Here is a 20500-nt window from a genome sequence, read left to right on the forward strand (position 1 = left end):
CCAGAAAAATATGACGTCAGTCCTCCTCGCTCGCGAGCGAAGCGAGGAGGACTGACGTCATATTTTTCTGGTGTTTGATCAAACATTTTGGTGTTTTATGATTTTTTGTTTTATTTGACCAAATGACAAGACATCTTGTCATCGGAGTTTAATGGGTTAAGTAGTAAGAAGGTAGTATAACAGGCATCATTGTAACCTGTATTCTGACTACAGTCTGGTGGAGGAAGTATTTTATATAGTTTGTAATGTAGATGCATACTTGGGGTTTCATTACTTGTGCATGAGCTCTTCCATGAACTAGTTTCTGGTTTACTGAAGATACTGAAGATGGAAGCCTTTCTAGCAAGTTGCTGGGTATTAACTTATAAATGATTTTATTATTGCATTTTGATTGCAAAGAAATGTATACTTGTGTGCAGCGCACCTCTCGTACTGCAATTCACCTGCTGTGCTACCTTCAGTGAAATGTGTACTCTTGGAGAGAATGGTCGTATCATATGTCTCTGGTTGTTTCACTTTCTTGTTGAGTTTGATCACCTGTAACTTCACTCGTACTGGACAGAACTAATTGAAACAGGATGACCAGAAAGGAGACAGCTCCATGATATGATTACGTGTTTAATATGTTGAACATTTGGTGGTGGATTCGGGAAAGACTAAATAGTCCATGAGGATTTTCAGATGCTAGTATAGGAAGATCAGGTGTTACAATATACGTGAGAATTTTTTTTGACCTTGGTGAAGTCTTCCTTGGCCACCACAACCTGGTTCCTCTTAATGTGTCGCCCTCAAGTCTGTACATACACAAGTAGACATGTGTGTGTCATGAAAACAACACTGTCAGAGTGAAAGAAAAGTGAAGAAAAATCTATATTTCGATTGCCACTTGCCATTCTTGTTAGCAGAATGATTAAAGAAGACTGTATTTGGCAGACTTTCTTCTATTCTTGTGAATGCTTGCTGGCTGAGTGGGCTAGAGCATAGTTACTTCTGACAGGTTGAGGCTGTGGTGTTGAGCCCTGTTGTGAGTGAGTTAGACCAAGGGAATGGTTCATTAAATTCCTTGCCACAAAGTCCTCAGCAAAGAGATCCTAGCCTCCTGATGGGGGAGTGTGCAATATTAAACTGAATCATCATCATCATGCTGTGATGCATGGAAGGGAATGGGTGGGGGATGGGGGGATTAGGGAGCATGTGTAAATGGTGTAGTAGTCGGAAGTATTGTGATTACACTGTAAATATGTGTAATTATATATGTCTGGTGGGTTTGTGCTAATGGAATTGTATTCCCTCACAATTGAGTGCCCATGCTATGTAAAGGCAGTATTGTTCCTACTTTGGTTGAAAGCACACACTGTGTGTTGTGCGTTAATTTTATATAAATATTGATTGTATCAACGTGTTAAACTTTAACCCACCATTATGTGTATGGTGGCAGCAGTTATAAACTTAATTTTGTGAGACAATTTAGTGACAAATTACCTGAAACTAGTGCACGAGTGAACTATTGGTTTTTGCAGGTGTTTTGGCACATGTTTTTTTTTTTCCCTTTTCTTTCTTCACTCGTTTCACAGCTAGGTTCACTTGAATCTGTGGTGAATGTCATCACAAATTCTTTACTATTTAGGAAGTGCAAAAAGTGAAATCACATCTGCTTAGTATTGTTCTGTTGAACATCGACTCCAGCCATTTTTGCCTTCGATTTTTGAGCTCGTCAATTTGCCACTAGCTGCCATCGGTATGCCACAAGATTTCTCGACGTATTGCTGCAGTTTTCCAGCCATGCCAGTGTTGTGCATGTGGATGTTGTCAGATGAGTATTGAATTCCGAGTCCATGTGGGATTCCAGTAGCTCATGTGCTGTGAGACTGCCATATTGTCTGTATGTATATAATGGTCACCCCTTTCAATACTTATGTTTTCCATTATTCTTCGTATTCTAAGATGAGGCTAATTTCACTTAAACAGTCGTGACCTTTTTGTATAAATTTTCATAGTTCCATGCTTTTGTAGATGTGCATGAGACAGGATCATGTGTGTAGCTGTAGATCAGCAGCTAATCCCTGTGTGGATGAGAGCCATACTGCATTCAATGGTCTCCTGTCCTGCCTTCCAAAGGTATTCCTTCAAGACTCGAATATCCCCCTCAAAGCAGATGCCAGTATTTATGTGTTGAGTCTGGGACTGTATGCAATATTTTTCTCATACATGTTGCTCAGAAGTGGTTGAACCATACCTGCCCCTGTATCTGTCAGTGATCATCTCAGTATATCTAGTAAACATAATGTCATTTTTATATGGGGAATAGGTAACAACTTCAGCTATGGCTTCTCCCACAATTACTTTATTGCACCAGGAACTCTCCGTACTCAGGCTAGAACCAGTACAGTGGCATTTGAAGCATTAGGTTCATTGATACATTCAAAGTGGGTAGATAAAAATTCTATTACATTAGATAGACTCTGACTTCTTTTGTTCTTTGCTTCATATGAGTGAAGGATTATTTCTACTCTTAGTTATCATACAGATGAGTCTTTCCAAACATTTGCAATAAAGCTTTCTAAAAAGTGGCAGTAGACTGGAAGTGAGCATTAAGGGAGAACGACTGGAGGAAGTGGATAGTTTTAGATACTTGGGTGCAAATGTGGCAGGAAAAGGTGGAGTGAAAGTGGAGGTAGAATGTAGATTGAGAGAAGCGAGTAAATGCCTTGGCGGATTAAAGAGTGTAATGAGGAATAGACATTTGGGAATGGATGCTAAGAGGAGACTATGAAGGAGTGATTGTGCCAACAGCACTGTATGGGGCAGAAACATGGAACATAAGAGAGGAAGAGAAAAGGAGTTTGAATGTGTTTGAGATGAGGTGTCTGAGAAGTATGATGGGGGTAACTAGGCTGGATAGTGATAAATGAGGAGGTGAGGAGGAGAACAGGGGTGGAAAAGGAGCTGGGAGATAGGTTTGATGAAAGAATATTAGGATGGTTTGGACACATGGAAAGACTGGTAAAAGAGGTATGGAAGGCAGATGTGGAGGGAGTGAGCATGAGAGGATGTCCTAGGATGAGGTGGATGGATGGGGTGAAGGGGGCTTTGGGGAAGAGGGGAATGTCTGTTGAGGAAGGACGGGAGAGGACAGAAGACGGGTGAATGGAGAATGGTTGTATATGGATGATGATGTGATTGCATGAGGTGGAATGGGCAGGGGGATGGGGGATGAGGTACTATGTGTGAGCAAAATTTGACGCAGCCCGAAGGGATTTCTCCCCGTCCTCTCCTTTTATGCAATGGGGGTGACGGAGAAGGGGGGTCGCCGATTTAATGAAGCGGCCTTGCTGTGGATGTGCTGTGTCTTGCGACACTGCTTCTGACCCAGGGCAGTGGACAAGGTGCAGGGATGACCCGTCATTCAGGGAAAAATGGAATCGGCATCAGCAAATAGAAAATGGAATCGGCACACCCCTAGTGCTGATGTTTTGAGACCAGGTTGAGTATGATTAAGAGACTTTGCAAAGCTGGAATGATTCAACATCTTCCTGGCACTGTTATCATCTGCTGCAAATGCTCCTGTGAATGATCTTCAGCTCATCCAGGACATGTTGGGTACAAGAGATCAGACCCAGAGGTTGCTGAATCAATTCTTCAGAAGATGGAAAATCATAAGTGGTACTTGACACAGGAGGCCATGCCATTCATATTCTTTGGCAGCAGGCTTAGTGACGAGCAGAAACAGGCTGCATGCCACTCGGAAGCCAGATAGCTTCAGAAGGGGACAACCAGTGTTTCAGAAGGTGACTGGACCACACTAGTAGATCTCACTGGTACGGAATGCCGCAGTCTATTAGACATCCTTAGCATTGGACCTGACTGGCTCTTGGATTGTGTTGAATCATGGCCAGAGGAGTGAATGATGTCACTGAGCATGGAGTTAAGATGATGGGATGTTGCAAATGTCATCTCCACAGATCCCAAGCAGAGGGAATATCTCCTCCATGCTGTGGAAAGCTTCAAGAATCAAACACTTAACAAATGAATGTGTAACATCATTTTGATACATATAATCATGATTATTTTGGTAGTTTCAGTTAATGGATTGTTGCAAAATTTGGTAATTTCAGTTAATGGTTGCAAAATTGCACTTTCCACTATATATATGTCATATATATGGAATTTTTTTTCTTTCTGTAAATATTATAAATAACTATTTTGTTGCTCTATTTTCCATGCAAAAACCTTATCTCCAGGTTAGTATAAAAGTAAAGATTTTCAGCAATTTCGTATCTATTAAAAGTTACAGGAAAATTCATCAATTCTAATGATTGATGTATGTAGATCCTGCTCATTCATTTGGTACCTAATTTGTTGCTCTAGCTTGGATAGATAAAAAATTGTACCACAAAATAGGATTAGAAATGCTTCAAAATTATCCCTTTTGGTAAGATAGACAGCAGTAAATTTCAGCCCCCATGTGGCAATGCTCCCATACATCCTAGATAAAAATGGATGTGATTTTTGGCCTTTTCAGGCCAAAAAGCAGGGGGAAAAGTACAGTAACATGAAAATATGAAAAAAAAAAAAAAAAAAAAAAAAAAGTTCTAGACCCCCCTCTCTCCTGGTATAATGTAAGACTAAAAGTTTTTACGTGTATCTTTGCAGTAAGAAATAAGTACAGAACAAAAAACTATACCAGAAGTTGAAATGTAATCTTTTACAGGATGTAAAAGACAAAAATATCTATAATGTAAGATTGTTTTTTTGCATATATAGTTGTGCAAATACAAAAGAAGTACAGAAAATAGTGATTTTATAAAAGATGTATGATTTTTTTTTTTTAGGAAATAGTAAATATACAGTATATATGTATGTATTATTGTTACTTTGTTTACTCTGACAGTGGTGTTTTCATTTGATTTACTAATGTACTACTATATTTTGCTCCAGTGAACATGGATATGTGTATATACCAAAAGGTCCTTTCCCCCTTACAGTGGGGTGGCTTAACCAAGGCATCCATTCACCCTTCACCCAAACCTTGTTGTATTAGGATCAAAATGTGGCTTTTCTCCTGCTTGTTATGGTCCATTTTGTCCAGTCTGAGTTATAGGAGATCAAACTACAAGAAAAGTGAAAAAGTTTTCACCATAAGTGACCCAACACAATCTTTTTTTTTTCAAAGGCACACAGGTCATTGAGAATGGCAGAACCAAAGATTGGCTGGATGAAGGATGCATTGAACATGTGCATTTAATGTCTCCTTCCAATGCAGTGACTTGTGATCAAGCTCAGAGGCTTTCACAGGTTACTTGAAGGCCACAGGTCTTCTGCAAGAGGGACCAGAGGCTACAGAGATTGTATTTGCTGGAATTGGTGTGGGTGTGTGTGTATATGGGGTGGGTTGAGCTTTAACGGCAACCCTCATTAGGACAAGTGAAGAAAAATAATGCAAAATTATTAAGATTTTAACCGAATTAAACCTTAAAATCAAAACTAAACAGATAAAATGTCTCATTAACATTAACAAATACTTTACCTAAGAATTTCCTTCTGCAGCTTCAACCACAGCCATGCCAACACCGCAGTTTCACAGCACCTTTAGTGATTCTATTGATCCTTTTACTTCCTCCCCTTCCGTACTTCACCATCTGACAAGGTTTCCACTCCACCCTCTCCCTCAGACAACTCCTCCTCTTCATATTCCTCTGGTAATGACACTTCCGAAGACAAGGAGCACGTAGAGGAGCAGCTTAAAACCAACAGGATTGTGTCAGATGGCCAATCGGGTGATGCTGTGGCTGTAAAGGATTCAGGGCCAGGTATATCTGTGTGTCCCTCCCCACATCCCCAGCTGCCCCCTGGATGTGTCCCGTTCTGTACTTGATACGTGCCCCTTGTCATCCTTTCTTTCCTATGCTTTACTGTGGGATTTGTGCATTCTTTTGTCTTTAAATGCATGTGGCTTTGGATTGTCTTTCAAGTTTTGCAAGTTTCTTGTACTGCATCTCAGGTAAGTGTCCTAGATTTGTACCTGTGGGGGCCTTGGTGCCTACATTGTGCTTTTGGATGGTTTTAAACAATTAGAAAGTTATAGTTTACTCATTCTGCAGTGGATTTTATTCAGTTGAGTACTTGGTTAAAGTGTTGTCTTTATCAGTTATGTCTGTACTTCAGGAAAAGTGTCTGGTATTATTCAGATTAAAGCTATGTGGGCATTATTGCATAGGGAGGTGCACAGTCATCCCTGCAATATATGTATTTATTTATTTATTTTATTTGTGAGGGTTACTTTTGTTCAGATTGTGTAGTCCCTTTTCCGGCTGGGTCCCTCTGTCGAGTATATAACAGTATTTAACCAGCTTGGCTCCGTATAAATAGGTCTGTGCTGAAGGAAGGCAATACTACATGGCAGAGGAAAATTTTTCAGTGTCATGGAAGTATGCAGATGTGAAAAGTTCACCTCTGTAAATGTTACCTCAAGGGTTTACTGACTGGAAACCCAAAGGCATGCAGCAGATGTCTGTGGTTCTAAAACTCATCATACTAAGAAGCATTGGACTGTTGTTTGTGTTGTGTTAGTGATGTGTTGTCTCTCAAAGCCCTTATATCAGTCTCAGCACTTGGGAATCCTGTGCCCAGGATTGTCCAGCTTGGCAAAATGAGGTCATTGCAGGAGTCCGTGTATCAGAGACCAGATGACTGCTGAGACTTGGAGAAAACATGTTTCATAGCAAGGCTCGAACCACCTCCACTTTCGCTGCAACACCCACCCATGTGTGTCCTAGTATGGGTGAGCCTTCTGGGCCCGGATTGGTCTCATCCACCTCCGGACCCACAGTCACAGATCCTAAATCTAAAACCAAAGTCATAGTCATCTTCATTAATGAAGGACAAACATTATTATTATAGGGAAAAATTTTGATAAATTGTAGAGACTACACTTGAAGCAGTCAAACATGAAAGATATCTTGAGCTGGGTTCAGAGAGAGTGTGCCATGTATTTCAGATTGGACTTCCATATCGAAGCAAAGTTGTTGATAGGTGTGGTGTAGTGCTTTATAGTGCTTTGGCCTAGGATACTAGCATAGAGCAGGGCACCATAGTGTTGTAGCATGTCCTGAGCATCAGTGATGCTTCCAGTATAAGGACTCTTTGTTGCAGCTGACAAGGCCTCATTCATGCGTGTACTAGATGTGGCATCATCTTTGATCTGTGTATTAGGAGATGGTTGCCCTCATGCCAGTCCATACCCATATGTCATACTATGAGGATATAGCGCTCCATGTATGCATAACCCACAATGAACGCATCAATTGATTCCCCCTGTGTTTCAATTTGTTGCAATCATAACATGGTGCAGTGAGTAGGATATGCAATTGATTGCAATTTGCAACAGTGAAGTATGGGACAGTGCACGAATTGGTGGAGTGTACATGAATGGCGCGCATGTGAACGAAGCACTGACAGAACTCGACGAATAAGCAACAGTGTACATGCTAGACCGTGAGTGCAGTGCTAGCAACAACATGCAGACCATGAAATGCTATGCAATAGTGTGACATGCCTTCGTGGACATGTAGTGGTGTGAACAAAGGGGCCTTTCATCCCACAACTTTGCCTTGCCCGCCACAAACACAACCCTGCGCGGAGCTCTGTTGACCCATGCAGGCCATGCCCACCCAGCCTAGGAACTGATACAACTCCCCTGCTCCACCACTGCAATTATGTCGCTGCAGGAGGTCACGACTAACTTCTGCTCACACGAGGCATTACTGGTGAAAATCTTGGACGTCAAGTAGGACCCTCACACATGTGCCGTGTTGGTATGCCAAAGGGTTTCTTGCCAGACGCATGCACACCCTGCCTCAGCGGGGAAGGCTGGCACCTGCCACCCTGAGGCCTGGCGGTCCTGATCACCCCTCCTCCACCTGTAGGCATACACATCTGTATGCTGCCAGACACAGGTGCAGACATCAAGGTGATAGGCACTTGGCACCTATCTGGTTGGGGATATCGAGCCCTACAGCTGCCGTTCTTGGTGCCGACATATGACCCCCCACAACGGGACACCTCCAGCCGATCACCCCTCCACCACTTGTTGGCATACACATCTGTATGCTGCCTGCCACAGGTGTGGACATCATTGTGATAAGCACTCGGCGCCTAGGTATATTGGGGATATCAAAGACCTACTCACAGCAGCCACTCTTGGCGCCAACATATGTAGCCAACATATCTCATATATCCCCTATGAGAATCTACCCGTTAGCCAATGTGACGTCCCTTGCTGCCCACATGCCCAGGCCGGTACCATTCGCATTTCAGGTTCAAATGAAGGAAGAACTTGGCTTGGTGCAGCAAGGTATCATCACACCTGTTGTAAGGCAAGCTCTGTCGTTGCCGCTTGTGCTGGCACCCTTTGACTCTGCCCTGCCAGTGGTACTGAAGATGGATGTCGCTTCTCTAGAGCATCGGGCATGCCTTCCTCCAAGACCAGAGTGGCTCGCGGTTTCTGATGGATGTCGAAACCTGATGCACCACTATCACTGGAGATGGTTACTTTCACTAGGGCCACATTCAAATGCAAACCATATCAGTTTGGATTGCCTCACTTCTTGTCGATGATGGACCATTGTCCCCCTCATCCCCATCCTCACGTCGGGAGCGTCATAACTGGTAATGCCAGCACTTTGCAGGGACAACCAGTCACCTGTCACCGATAGGATGCTCTCAAGACTCTGGGTTGCGGCACTGATAAAACCCTATGGCTGCCTGCTTACCTGCATATCCTCTGGGTTCCCGTCTGACTGCCTCGCCCTACCCGACTCCATCCGTCTGTATTGGAAGCTCTGGTCCGCCCTCTCCACCTCCAAGGAATTGGTGCTGTACGACCAGCACATTGTGGTCCCTGTTGCCCTACGGAAGCACCCACTGGCCTCCAAAGACACCGCTGCGGTGCGTTCCATCTCTCTGTGGAGGACCTGCTCTCCTTGTGTGTGGATCCCCCCAATTCCGCCCCTGCCACTCTCTTCAGCTCGCAAATAGGCATACTTCTCGTGATGGTCATGCAGGCATAGTGGTGGAGGGGTAGTGTTTTATAGTGCTTTGGCCTAGGATACTAGCATATAGCAGGGCACCATAGTGTTGTAGCGTGCCGTGACCATCAGTGACACTTCCAGTACAAGGACTCTTTGTTATGGCCGACAAGGCCTCGTTCATACGTTTACTAGACGTGGCATTGTCTTCACTCTGCGTAGCAGGAGATGGTTGCCGTCATGCCAGTCCATACCCGTTTGTCATAATGTGAGCACATAGTGCTCCATGTATGCATAACCCACAATAAACGTATCGGTCATTCCCCATGTTTCAGTTAGTTGCAATTATAACAGTAGGCATCAAAGGTCATCAGAGAGATGATTCTGTTGGCTATTCATCTCCCAGGACCACCTCAAGCAGGCCACACTGATTGTGATAGGTTCATATTGATGGATATTCAAAACCATGCGAGTTCCTAGTATGGATGAAAGTAACAAAAATATTCAATATCATGTCCACATTTACATTTAGCTTTATCTTCCCTCATGCCTCACCAGACACCCAACTGTTACAGTCAGTCCTCCAACTCAACTGTTAATGCAGTGTTGTCTCCAAGAAAGAACTGTCACCTCCCACTTCCCTTCACTCACTTGCCAACTCTGAAGCTATACCCAAGATCCTCATGCAGTCTTACTGTCCAACAGTAGTACCACATAGAGGTTAGATTAACTATACTTGTGTGGAAGATAATCTTACAATCAGTCAACCCATTGCCCCTGGTATCTCTTGCAGCCTATCTGGCAATGTCTGATGTACTGTTGTCAAGGGATTGCCAGTATGGGGTACTGTAGTTCAATTTTTTTTTCTTCTTCTATCCATTGGCATAGAGACCTATCCATCTATCTACACACCAAAAGGCCTCTTCCCCCTTATAGAGGAAGTAGCAAACCAAGCCATGTACCCACTGCCACCAATCAGACTCCTATCCCAGACCCTCTGATATCATCCCTCTGATATCATCCCTCTGATATCATCCCTCTGAATCCTCTCTCCTTGAAAAGGACTGAATCCACCTGGCCAGACTACAGTGCAGCCACCCACCATCCAGCCATCCTCAGTTAGTAGAGGATGATGGATGACTGTATCACAGATAACTGTCCAGGATGAAACGCTTTACCCCGTGTTATGGAAGACTTCACACTTCGCAACATATTATGGAAGACTGCATTGTACACAACCATGCAGACCAACAACAACAGTATATACTCTCCAAGGGGTTTGTGGGAAAACCTCGTTCCAGCCATGGAATTCGTCAGGGAGATGGGACTGCTCAACCAGACAGTATAGGGAATGACAACAGCAACAACAACTCCCACCCATCCCCGATTCGTTTCCATTCTTAGTTCCTTGCAGTGGAAAGGCCATTCCTGTCCCTTACCCACTGCCCTGGTCAGGTGCAATGTAGCAAGACACAGCAGATCCACAGTAGGGCCCACAGCCCAAGCTGTTTGCCAAAGAAAAATTGGAAACAAAATTTCTATCCATTTAATACACTGTGTGGTTTGCTGAAGGTGAACACGTGTTCAAATTTCTGTACTTAGTGTTGAATGATAATTATTGTGTAACAATAGTAATTGTATAGATTTGAATAACATTTTTATTAGGCTTGATTAGATCTAACTGCATGTAATGTTAACATTAGTATGCATGATATTAAAGTTAAATCATTGTACATAGTTGGTACTAATTGTGCATGAATGTAACATTAAAATTATTGTTTTCATGTTTTAGTAGAATTTTGATTTTCTGATTTTTCAATGTGGAGTTTGATAAGTTGCTATAAGAATTCTCAGATTGATGGACTTCTATCAAGATTTTATTTGCTTTGTTGTCATTGTCTAGATTTAAATATTTTCATAAAAACATTTAGGCATTCCTCGTAGGTAGATATACATACATACATATACCAAGGCTTTTTCCCCCTTCCAAGGGAGGTAGCCAAAAAGGGAAAGGCATTAAAACACTCCCACCCATTTCATCCCCAAATACACTCCACACCCCTCCCACCCTCCCTCTCATCTGAGCACCTCCTGGATGACGGGTCATCCCTGCACCCTGCCCACCGCCCTGGGTCAGAAGCAGTGTCGCAAGACACAGTACATCCACAGCAAGGCCGCTTCATTTACTCGGCGACCCCCCCCTCGCCGTCCCCCTCGTAGGTACATACATACATATACCAAGGCTTTTTCCCCCTTACAAGGGAGGTAGCCAAAAAGGGAAAGGCATAAAAACACTCCCACCCATTTCATCCCTAAATACACTCCACACCCCTCCCACCCTCCCTCTCATCTGAGCACCTCCTGGATGACGGGTCATCCCTGCACCCTGCCCACCGCCCTGGGTCAGAAGCAGTGTCGCAAGACACAGCACATCCACAGCAAGGCCCTTCATTTAATCGGCGACCCCCCCTCTCCGTCCCCCCTTGCATATAAGGAGAGGACGGGGAGAAAATCCCTTCGGGCTGCGTCAAAATTTACTCACACATACTACCCCACCCCACACCCCCCTGCCCATTCCTCCTCATGCAATCACAACATCATCCATATACAACCATTCTCCACTCACCTCTATCTTCCGTCCTCTCCCTTCCTTCCTCAACAGACATTCCCCTCTTCCCCAAAGCCCCCTTCACCTCATCCATCCACCTCATCCTAGGATGTCCCCCTCATGTTCACTCCCTCCACATCTGCCTTCCATACCTCTTTTACTAGTCTTTCTTCACTCATTCTTTCCATGTGTCCTTTCCTTATCTATATAGGTCAGGGGTTCTCAAACTTTTTTGACAGTGACCCCTACAAATTACTTTGACAGATTTGCAACCTACTCCCCCCAGCAACAAAGCATTTCTGACAATCACTATAACATGTTTCCTGGTCTCTGTGGGAGGAAGGGGAGGAAGAGGAATAGTTGCAGGATCTCGTGACCCCTCAAAAATATTTCGCAATCTAGGACCCCCATTTTGAAAACCTTTGATGCAAGTTACTAGTTTTTGTTGCAATAACTGGTACTGGTGGTCCTGCAAGAAGGATGGCAGAGAGTCCTCTCCCTGCTGTCTGTTTTCATAATCCATCAACCTTAACCTTGGGCAGGATCCAAGATCTCCCATTATTGACTAACTGTATTTCCTCTACCTTTACACCAAAGGAGTTAATAAATGATGATTCTTCCAACCACTTTGGTGTTTATATAGAAACTGTCTTACACCAATACAATATAAACAATGATTTCTTCCCAGAAAGATCTATAGGAGGGTCTGAGGACATTTGCAAGCCACTGTTGGGATACAGGTTTCCAGTCGCTGAAACTCGAGGCAAGAATTAGTATGTGCAAATACATACATGTACAAGTACTGTACACACAAATGTACACCACAGGTACCTGTATGTGATGATACTACAAGATGGACAGTGAAGCTGTCAATCTTCTCAGCTCCATCAGGAGCCCTTAGGGGCTGATACTTGATCTCTGGTCTGGGCCTAGGATATCTATTAATTTTAATTGTATATCTTGCACTTTTTTGTACGTGGAGCGCTGACAACCAACAACTGCTCTCTTCTCCTGACCATGTTGTTCTGGGGACATAGAAGCAGTCATACACTGATACAGTACAGACAATAGTCTAAAGTTTCTTCCAAGAGGAATCTGTGCCATTTTCATCCCCAGTCACACTTCTACAAAATTCCCACATACCATATCCATTTTCCTCTTTACTAAGCTAACATGTTTATTTTGTTGCCTTTGCCTCATGGTTATATTGTTTTTCTAGAGCCTGTTGCAGCCAGTACAAATATGGGCGTCGTTGTGGGAACAGTCTTCATAGTTGCCCTGCTGCTGGCCGTGGTTGGTTGGGTCGCGTATGCATACTTCTTCCCACACACGCCATCAGGACAGTTCTTGATCAGGGTAGGTTTTGTTATCTATTGTGTATTGAAAGAATTGATTGCAAATATAGTACTACCTCTCATTAACGGACTAAAAGGGGGGTAACGGTGTCCGTTGATGTGAATAATCTGTTGATTTGGAATGGTTTTTGGGTTGCACAGTGATTGCACAGCACCAAAAACACAGCAAAAACACCAAAAACACTGCAAACACAGCTAATTAATGTCCGTAAATGAGAGGTAGTACTACAGTGTTTCAGAAACGTGTCAAAGGGTGAGGGTGGTTGGTGAGATGGTCGTTGTGTTAATGGAATACATAGTGGTGTTTGAAAGGCTTGTTGGGAGAATTGTGGGTGTGAATGTGTTTAGGGGAAAGAATACTGGAATGTCTGGAAGATTGTACTGTGCACTTGTGGTTTAATCGGAAGCATGCTGGTTTTGCATTCACTGGGTTCAGATCCCACTTTGATTCCCAGTAGTGACTATTGCCTGCCCTAACAGTCCAAGCATATAGGGCAAAGGTGACTGCTTTGTCCACAGCCAAGTGCCTCTTGGTGTAGGCTTCTTACCTTCTGGAAGATGGGAGCATATAGAATGTGGAGAACAGTGTATCTGGGTCATCCCTGCACCTTGTCCACTGCCCTGGGGCAGTGTGTCTGGTAGGCAGCAGAAAGGAACCGAAAGTGAGAAAGTTGAGAAATTGGAGATGTGTGGAAGATAATGAAAGAGGGGTGGATGCGAGTGGAAAAAGAATGGATATGTTTTGAGGAGGAGGTATTAAAGAAGAAGATGAGGAGCCTACTCTAGTAGGCATGTAGGCTGAAGCCATCACCTTTGCCATTTGCACTTTTACTGTTGGGGGCAGGTAACAGTCGCTCTTTAGAATCAGAGAGGAGTGTGGGATTAGAACCCACAACTAAGTTAACGCAAGACTGTCACACTTCCAGGTATGCAACCTCTTATGCCACCAGGTATTAAAGTGTGCAAAAAAGCTGGTTGAGGTGAATGGGTGAGAATAGGATTTAAAGGTATTGTGGTAATGAAAGTAAGTGGTGTGGATATTAAACCACATTGCCTTATAGATAATGATGGATAAATTTGAAGAATTGTAGTATTAACTTTCTGTGAGCTCAACACTGATTGTTCCTCATCAGAACCGTCCCAGTATGTGGTCCTTGAGGAGGGGAGAGGCACGATACACACCAGCTGCCATTCACAGCATCCACATGTGAAGAGAGCACGTTCATCGCATCTGAAATTGAGAAACTGTCAATATAGGAAACGCTACAAAGAGTTTGTTTTGAAAAATATTTGTATAGTTTGCCAGGAGATATAAGATACGAGATACCTGACTGTGTCTTTGTAAGTATTTATGTGTTAGTGCACATGTATACATGCTGTATAATTGTAAACATGTATATGAAGAAGCATATAAATATGCGGGTGCACGTAAATTGCTCATGCATATGTCTACTGTGATGTACTTGTGTACCCACAGGTACATATACTTCATCAAGTAACAAAAGTACACATAGTAATACTTCTGAACACAGATTGTCTTGTTAATGACAATCACATGCATGTGGATTTGAACATAGTCTTGTTTACTCCAGCTTGTGGTACAGTCTCCTCTTATGAATGTTGTATTTTTAAACACTGAAGTAAATGCAAAGGCAAGTTTATACAAAGCAATTGTATGCATGTGTTTGTAATACATCAACATTCACGTTTAATTATGCATACATACATAAATACATACATGCATGCATGAAGATGTAGGCACATTTACAAATGTACATATTTCTCAGTTATCAATACACACCCCAGTACATGTATTATCTCTCATGGTTTTACACACACGAGTGCATGTTCAACAGGACGTGCATATACATGGAATGATACAGGTATGTAATACGCACATCTGAAAACCATTCCTCTGGTTTAGATGCTGTTTATTCTTCGTTGCATAAAAAAAATAATCCGAATGTTTTACAAAGGTAATACATGTACAGTGGGCAGTAATTCTTGAGATAAAAGTTTTAGGAAGTTGATCAAATATGGTATTCAGAATGATATCGGAGCTTTATCCCTCTGTGGTGGCATGGGTTTATAGTGTTCAGTACCAGCAATAATTAGGGGAGGGATAAATAAAGACTTGTTAGTTATTTCATGAAGGAGTATTAGGATGGTTTGGACACATGGAAAGAATGAGTGAAGAAAGACTAGTAAAAGGTATGGAAGGCAGATGTGGAGGGAGTGAACATAAAGGGACGTCCTAGGATGAGGTGGATGGATGGGGTGAAGGGGGCTTTGGGGAAGAGGGGTATGTCTGTTGAGGAAGGACAAGAGAGGACAGAAGACGGGTGAATGGAGAATGGTTGTATATGGATGATGTGATGCATGAGGTGTGATGGGTGGGGGGATGGGGGGTGAGGTAGTATGTGTGAGCAAATTTTGACCCAGCCCGAAGGGATTTCTCCCCGTCTTCTCCTTTGTGCATAGGGGGGATGGAGAGGGGGTCGCCGATTTAATGAAGCGGCCTTGCTGTGGATGTGCTGTGTCTTGTGACACTGCTTCATCCAGGAGGTGCTAAGATGAGAGGGAGGGTGGAGGGGTGTGGAGTGTATTCAGGGATGGAATGGGTGGGAATGATTTTATGCCTTATCCTTTTTGGCTACCTCCCTTGTAAGGGGGAAAAAGCCTTGGTATATGTATGTATGTATGTATGTATGTATGTATGTAGTTATTTTATATTAACCAGATTAGAATTGACTGCTGCTGTGTTTGTGGTCAGACTGTGATTCAAAAAAATTTTGTGTCAGGCTGTGACACCCACAGTGTCAGGTTTGCGTGTAGCCTGTTCCTTATTTGTGGCCACCGTAATTCAAACTAGTTACATGCAACTAGAAAAATGATTTGGCCACACATACACATACAGTACATTTGGTAAATGTGTGTGTGTGTGTGTGTGTGTGCGCGTAAAATCTGATCTCGTTAAACTACTGAAAAGTGTTAGAATTCTTGATAGGAAACTTTTCACGATTATCATCTACTTAACCACGTTTAGAGAACTAAGGAATGAAGTACACTTTGTGGGTTTTTAGAAACTTCTATACATGAAAAAAAAAAGAAAAGAAAAAAAAGGAACATGGCTTAGATGCGAGGTCAACCTTTAGATGGGAGGATTTTTAGGGTTATTTGTTCCATTAAGAATTTGGTCAGCGTTTGAACTGTTAACAGGCTTTTAGCTTGGTTGGGAGATATAATATTTGTGATACAAGTTGAATAATGCTAAGTTAAAAGCTGCATATGCTGAAATAGTTTAAATGATTTGAAAGGAGAAAAAAGAAACTTAAAATGGAAAAAGAATTTAATGTTGGGGTTGCATGAACCATTAAAATGTATAATCTCTTTTGAAGCTGATAGCATGGATACTCGAAAGATTGAATTGCATTGGGGAAAAGCTGTAGATTAGCTATCATGAAATTAAGAAGTAAAATTAATTTTGGTTTACAATTATCTGGGGAGAGGACTTGGTGAGAGGAATTGTTATTTTTTACCAATTTTAATGACGAATTTTAACTTAATAGCAACATTAGCTTTTCAGTTTCATGTTGATAAATATGCTCAAGGTAGCCAGTCGTGGAAGTAAACGAGCTTGGTTGCACTTTTTTTCCCCCCTTCTTTTTCATCTTCCTTTTCTTCTTCCACTTCTTCCTCTTCTTCCTCTTCTTCTTCCTCTTCTTCCTCTTCTTCTTCTTCTTCTTCCTCCTCTTCTTCTTCTTCTTCCTCTTCATCTTTTTCTTCCTCTTCTTCTTCCTCTTCTCCTTCCTCTTCTTCTTCCTCTTCTTCTTCTTCTTCCTCTTCTCCTTCCTCTTCTTCTTCCTCTTCTCCTTCCTCTTCTTCCTCTTCTTCTTCCTATTCTTCTTCCTCTTCTTCCTCTTCTTCTTCCTCTTCTTCCTCTTCTTCTTTTTCCTCCTCCTTCTTCTTCTACCACTAGCTTCCCGAACTGTAACCATACAGCCTTAGGCCCTCCCCTAGATCTCTCTGGGAAGAACCAGACTTGTGTGTGTGTTTACGTAGTTGTATTATACGGGAAGGGGAGCTATGCTCGAAGTGTATCTCGCAACATTGAGTTTGTTCTTAAATTCCTTTATGGTGTTTGCACACTATCGTTTTGTCCAATTTGTTCCAGATATCACTGGATTTTTTTTTTTTTTTTTTTTTTTTTTTTACCCTCCAGATCTGCTCTTTAACAATTCTTTTTGAGTTTCTTTTCATGTCCCCATTTTTTTTTTCCCCACTTTAATAAGTCTTCTCTGTCAAGAACTTCCATGCCTTTCATGATTCTGGAAATGGCCAATAGATTGCCTCTTTCTCTTCTTTGTTCCAGGGTTGGTAGTTCCAGTTTAGACAATGTTTGTTCGTATGTCAATTTTGAAAGTGTTGGGGCCATCTTTGTCGTTGCTCTTTGGATTCTCTCCATTTTCCTTGTATTCTCTTTTATACTAGGTGTACATAGTATTGTACTCCAATCTTGGTCTTATCAGTGTGACTACTATTTTTTTTTTTTTTTTTTTTTCCATTACCTCGTCCATGTAATTAAAAGCCACCTTTATTGAGCTTAATGAATTGTAGGTTTCTCTGACTATTTTGTTTATCTGCTTGTCTGGGGACATGTCTTTGATGTATTGGCAGTTTTGTGTCCCTGGTATATAGGAGTAGGGGAGCAGCTGCCATCTGTCAGCTCTGTAAAAAGGTCGAAGTACATTTAAAAATGATAGAGAGATCCTGGGCCTGGTCCAGAGATTGAGTGTCAACCCCCCTGGGGTCGGTGGTAATGGGTTTTGAGGGTCGGCGCCAAGGAGAGGATTCTCTCGTGACGTCAATCTTTCCGAACCACTGCTTGATGGTACTGGTCATTGGTCCCAAGAGATCTTTTAAACTAATAATATTAATGAGAAGATTAAGAGTAATGTTATTTTAATTCATAAGGAAGGTCCAACTAGGAATCTTTGTACATAGGTGAAACAAGGACCTGGGACAATTCATAATGGGTTGCACTGTCCTTCATTAATGGAGCCTTCAAAGGCATGTAATGTTCAAAGCTTTATTTTCTGTAGCAATTATATTATTTTGCTTGGTAATGTTCAAATCAGTGTGGATTTAAATGCTTCGTAATGGCTTTGTTTTAGCTGAATTTTTCATCAGAAATTTTTGATAACTAAAACTTAATTATGGGGTAATGTTTAGTGGGCTTGAAAAACACATTTGAATTATAAATACTGTACACTATATATTATATATATATGCATAAGTTTGATTAATTTGACCATAGGGTGTTGAGGCATGATTGATTACATTTATAGTCTTGAAGTTCTTATTTTTATTTACTATTATTTTTCTGTTTTTCTAAGTGTCTTGAGGATGTGATACAGTCCTGTGGCTGAATCTCAATGTTTATTAAGGATTGTTTGTCGGGGCACTTGGCGTTTGCTCTTTGAATCCAAGGGGGAGGAGGTACAAGCCTTCCCAGTGATAATTTCCGTGCATAGGACGTGGCTTGGCAGGCGTCATTGCAAAGGAGTACCTTAACAAAAACTCACGACACTTTTGACAAGATAGTTGCCTTGCGAGTCAGGCTAGTGCCTTGTTATACGCTTGATTTTTCCACCCTCGACTAAGATGTGGAATGATAAGAGTGACAATATAGTGTTAGATATTTTGAACACAAGATTTCCCACAAATTCCACCATTTCTGTATGAAGTGGATTTCGTCATCTTGCCGTCCCTATGCATCACTGTAATTTGACTTTCATTGAGCTTCATATCCATTGGTCATTTTACAATATTGATACATGGCATTAGGGAATGATTTGTTGGGACATAGGGTTGATCTTACCAAGCTTTGATGCTGCCAACGCCTGAGATGTTAGGGTTGAAAGCTGCCTCAGAAGAATTATGGGGTATCATAAACAACCCTAACTAGCCTTGTGCATTTTTGTATGTACGTACATGTGAGTGTTGTTTCAGGATGCCCAAACATTTGTTCAGGTCGGCATAATGTTGTAACAGTCGGCATGTGATATTAACACGAGGAAAATAGCATTACGGGGGAGGTTTGGTCAGTAGACATCAATACTGTATTTATTGGCCGGTTTGACAAATGTTTGAATGGCTGTTATCTTGGTCCTCTCTTATTCTACTAACTATTATATATACATTACTCTAGGTGTTCATGGATAGTAGTGCATAATTGAGTATATTTTAATGTTATCTTGTAAGGTTTGTAGAGTTTGAATATTTTACTATTCAAAGTTGCAACAAGTTTGCCCCCCCTCTTCACCAGTTGCCTTGATAATCAAGTAATGATTAGTCAATAGCCAGGTGTATTTGCTGGCTGTACTCTATTCAAGTCACACATCTTGGTTGCCTGGGCCTCCATTTACAAAAAAAAGTTTTGGGGACAAGTCTATAATGGACAGACTGGAGGTAGAACTGGTTTAACTTGGCCACTAATGTTAAAAGCCTGAATCTCATGCCTCAGTTGATCTAGTTGTGCCTTGTGGTAATGACAGTGGACATGTCCTTATGGTGGTTTTCCTTATTGTTTGAATATCACTCGTGTCTTTTAGTGCAGTTGCCCAATTTCTTTGGTAACTCCAAGAAACCTAGAGGTTCAGGTTTACTATAAGAATTTTGCACTTGTCCATTTCATACAGTTTTGTAAATCAAGGCCCAGGTGGAAGAAATAATGTTCAGATGAATCGCTCAACCTCATCATTTGTTGGACAATCCCACCTTCTGTATATTTCAACATAGCTTCACAGTCATTTCACTGGAGCCTAAAAACACACCCACAGCACACATAGGGTTACTTCCCAGGCAGGCGTGACCATAACCAGGAATGTTGATTTGGCTGTCTCATAGCTGTTAACCGTAAATTATTTTGGCTTGGGAGAACAAATTAACAAAGTTCCTGGATCGTGTCACACAAGCTTAGATTCTTCACACATTTCTTAAAATCGCTGTACATGTTTCTTCAGAGGGCTGCAGCTCAGACTCTGAACTTCTCCCTCAATTTGTTATGTCCACCTTAGTCTACTACCTCTCCATACTTCCATAGTTCCATCTTGTATCTTCCTTGTACCACTGTGTCTTCACCAATGTACAACTCTGTGATATTTACGCTGTACAGTAGACACTTACATGCCTACCAGAACCCAGGACCTCAAAGTGCTGTTATGGTAGACAAGGAGAGGAGGCAGGCTGTGGGGGCCTTCTTTTATTATTCACTCAAATAAATTGTCAAACCACATTCTATTGGTTTATTATTACAGTAACCTTTACCAATTGTGACTGATACATCTGTCTTAATGTCATGGTTTCTGGGGGTAAGATTCCATGCACAGATCAAAGAGCCTCTTACATACCTAGAAGCAGTCTCCCCCAACTCCCCTTCTCAAAATGATTGCTACAAGAACCATTAACCAAAATGCCAGTTTCAGACGGTGATGTAGGATTTCTTGACT

The 20500-nt window shown here is 42.0% G+C and overlaps 1 protein-coding gene across 6 annotated transcripts in view; it reads left to right on the forward strand.

Moving 5' to 3' along the window:
* The window catches only part of l(1)G0289 (plexin domain containing lethal (1) G0289), a 47170-nt gene extending 26881 nt beyond the window's left edge, over positions 1 to 20289 (forward strand). Inside the window, exons 11-13 of one of the 6 annotated variants that reach the window (XM_076202204.1) lie at positions 5673 to 5810; positions 12854 to 12990; positions 14123 to 20289. In XM_076202204.1, the coding sequence (XP_076058319.1) occupies positions 5673 to 5810; positions 12854 to 12990; positions 14123 to 14200 (353 nt within the window). In that variant the 3' untranslated portion in view covers positions 14201 to 20289. Of the gene's footprint in view, positions 1 to 5173; positions 5507 to 5547; positions 5811 to 9584; positions 10962 to 12853; positions 12991 to 14122 lie in introns of those variants that run through there. The other 5 variants (XR_012967313.1, XR_012967314.1, XM_076202205.1 and 2 more) reach the window with 5 other exon arrangements.
* Positions 20290 to 20500: the final 211 nt, after the last annotated feature.

The sequence above is a fragment of the Oratosquilla oratoria genome, chromosome 18 (assembly GCF_046742065.1).
Source record: "Oratosquilla oratoria isolate Oo_2021 chromosome 18, ASM4674206v1, whole genome shotgun sequence".
Taxonomy (NCBI): domain Eukaryota; kingdom Metazoa; phylum Arthropoda; class Malacostraca; order Stomatopoda; family Squillidae; genus Oratosquilla; species Oratosquilla oratoria.